The 1,918-nt window shown below is 57.1% G+C and overlaps 1 protein-coding gene across 1 annotated transcript; it reads right to left on the reverse strand.

The window, feature by feature from the left end:
• Positions 1-422: 422 nt before the first annotated feature.
• Positions 423-1,249, reverse strand: SPRG_17459 (hypothetical protein). Its single transcript, XM_012356849.1, has one exon. It carries the CDS (start codon positions 1,239-1,241, stop codon positions 492-494), a length of 750 nt encoding a protein of 249 aa, XP_012212239.1. The 5' UTR covers positions 1,242-1,249; the 3' UTR covers positions 423-491.
• Between the last annotated feature and the right edge of the window lie 669 nt (positions 1,250-1,918).

Raw genomic sequence — 1,918 nt, forward strand, 5'->3', positions numbered from 1 at the left:
GCGGATGAGGCGCGACGGCTCCTTCGCAGCGCCATTCTTCTTGCGCTTGACCTTCTCAATGTGCTTTTCGGCGGCGCCGATGCAGTGCTCGCACGACGACGCAACGATCCCCATCTTGGTCCTCTTCTCGTTTCTTGGCCAAATGCAAACTGGCAGGTGCGTTGCTGATTGGCTCGATCCCGACAACCCCATCAGCGTTGAAGTGGACGCCATGCTCGCGTTGAGGGAGTTGCCCACAATCCCATGCAGTGTCTCATACAAAGGTCGAATTCATCCTGCCCTTCTTGAACCGGGCTCATTTGCGGGTGTCGTTTGCAGGGAGTGTCCCTCTGGAGGACTGACGTGGGAGTGGTTGCAGCACCATGTTGCATGGATGCGACGCGGATGAAGATGGCGATGGCCGAGGAAGATGGTCGAGATGCAGATGGAGGTCGAAATGCAGGTAGATGGTTATATAGGTTAATGATACTAGCTACGCGGAGAGTCCTTCTTTAAAACTGAAAGTCGTCGCGCTTGTACGCGTTGATCCAGCGCCGGCGGCGGACAATGTGCAGCAGGTTGGGCACCTCGTACCATGGGCCGTCAAACGTCGGGCCGTAAATCCACCCGTCCTTGTCGCCAATGTGCTTGACGTAGTGCCACGTGTTGATGGGCTCGTAGCGCGGCGGGATCGTCGGAATCACGTCCTCAAACTTGGTCGACGATTCGCTGCCGTCGCTCGAGCTCCACTCCTTCGGGTCGGTCTCGGTCAAGTTAGCCTTGGCCCAAGTGCGGCGCACGCGGCTCCAGCGCTCGTTCTCCCAGACCTCAAAGTCGAGCAAGGCGACGGCCTCGACTGGCGTCAACAGCGCGATCGACATGAACACGTGCGGTGACACGTTCTGCTTTTGAAGGCTCTCGACGACCTTGACCGCGTAGGGCTTGATGCTGTCTTCTTCCTTCTTGAGGCCCTTCTCGACGGTCGAGAGCGGGATGTCGATGACGCCGAGGAGGTCGTCGGGGCGAAAGTTGTCGTCGTCCCAGACTTCGACGCGCAGAATACCACTCGTGTCGTTGACGCGGAACTGGAACGTCTCGTTGGACCAGATCGGGTTGAGGTTGGACGCGATGCAGGGCGTGCGGTACGTCTGGTCGTTGAGGATGAAGACGAGGTACGGGTCCGACTTGCCGCCCGTGAGGGCCATGTCGGCGACCGGGAGGTCCGTCGCCTTGTGGAGCTGCACCTTGAGGATGGACGACATGGAAATCGGAAAAAGAAAAATGAGCAAAAGTGCCAGCCACCTCGCTGAGAAACTGGCAGCCAATCCAAAGGCGAGAACGACCATGTGGGCCATTCCGATTGGCACACGATCGGCGGCTTGATAGATCCTCGGAAGCGACAGCAAGCGGCAGGAAATCTCCTTGCTGCTGCTCAGCTGTGTGGCTGCTGCTCTATCGTGAAAATTGCTGATGGGAGCAGTGCACGAGACGAGCGCAGTCTGCACAAGAGTAAGAACTCGTTGGAACTCGTCGCTAAGAATGTAGAGTTGCCAGCAGCCTCGCCATTGAACGCGATTGTGTTGCGGGTACAACGAGAGCAATCCCAACCGCTGTTCGATGCGCACCCCGTCGCAAGGTCTGCTTTCGTCTATCGTCGATCGAGAAGAGACATAAAAAATCCTCCCAACTGGCTCAAACGAGTCGACAAGAGTAATCTACAGCGGTCGATGCATCGATGCGTCGGTCGAGGCTGAGCTGCAAAAAATAACAATCAAGTGTCCAAGTTGATATTTTATTGAATCTATACCGGTACATGACCAGCACCGCAAAACCTCTGGCCCGTGCTCCGCGCCTGCGTCTGGTTCAACGTCTGGCGAGTCCGGAACGATCGCGTCTTTCGCGCCGACCTACCGCTGCCAAGTCCATGGACGATTGCCGT

This window comes from Saprolegnia parasitica (genome assembly GCF_000151545.1).
Source record: "Saprolegnia parasitica CBS 223.65 unplaced genomic scaffold supercont2.613, whole genome shotgun sequence".
Taxonomy (NCBI): domain Eukaryota; phylum Oomycota; class Saprolegniomycetes; order Saprolegniales; family Saprolegniaceae; genus Saprolegnia; species Saprolegnia parasitica.

Bases quoted from the DNA above. Each gene is read 5' to 3' on its own strand.
- SPRG_17459 (XM_012356849.1), bottom strand. From the start codon at position 1,241: ATGTCGTCCATCCTCAAGGTGCAGCTCCACAAGGCGACGGACCTCCCG.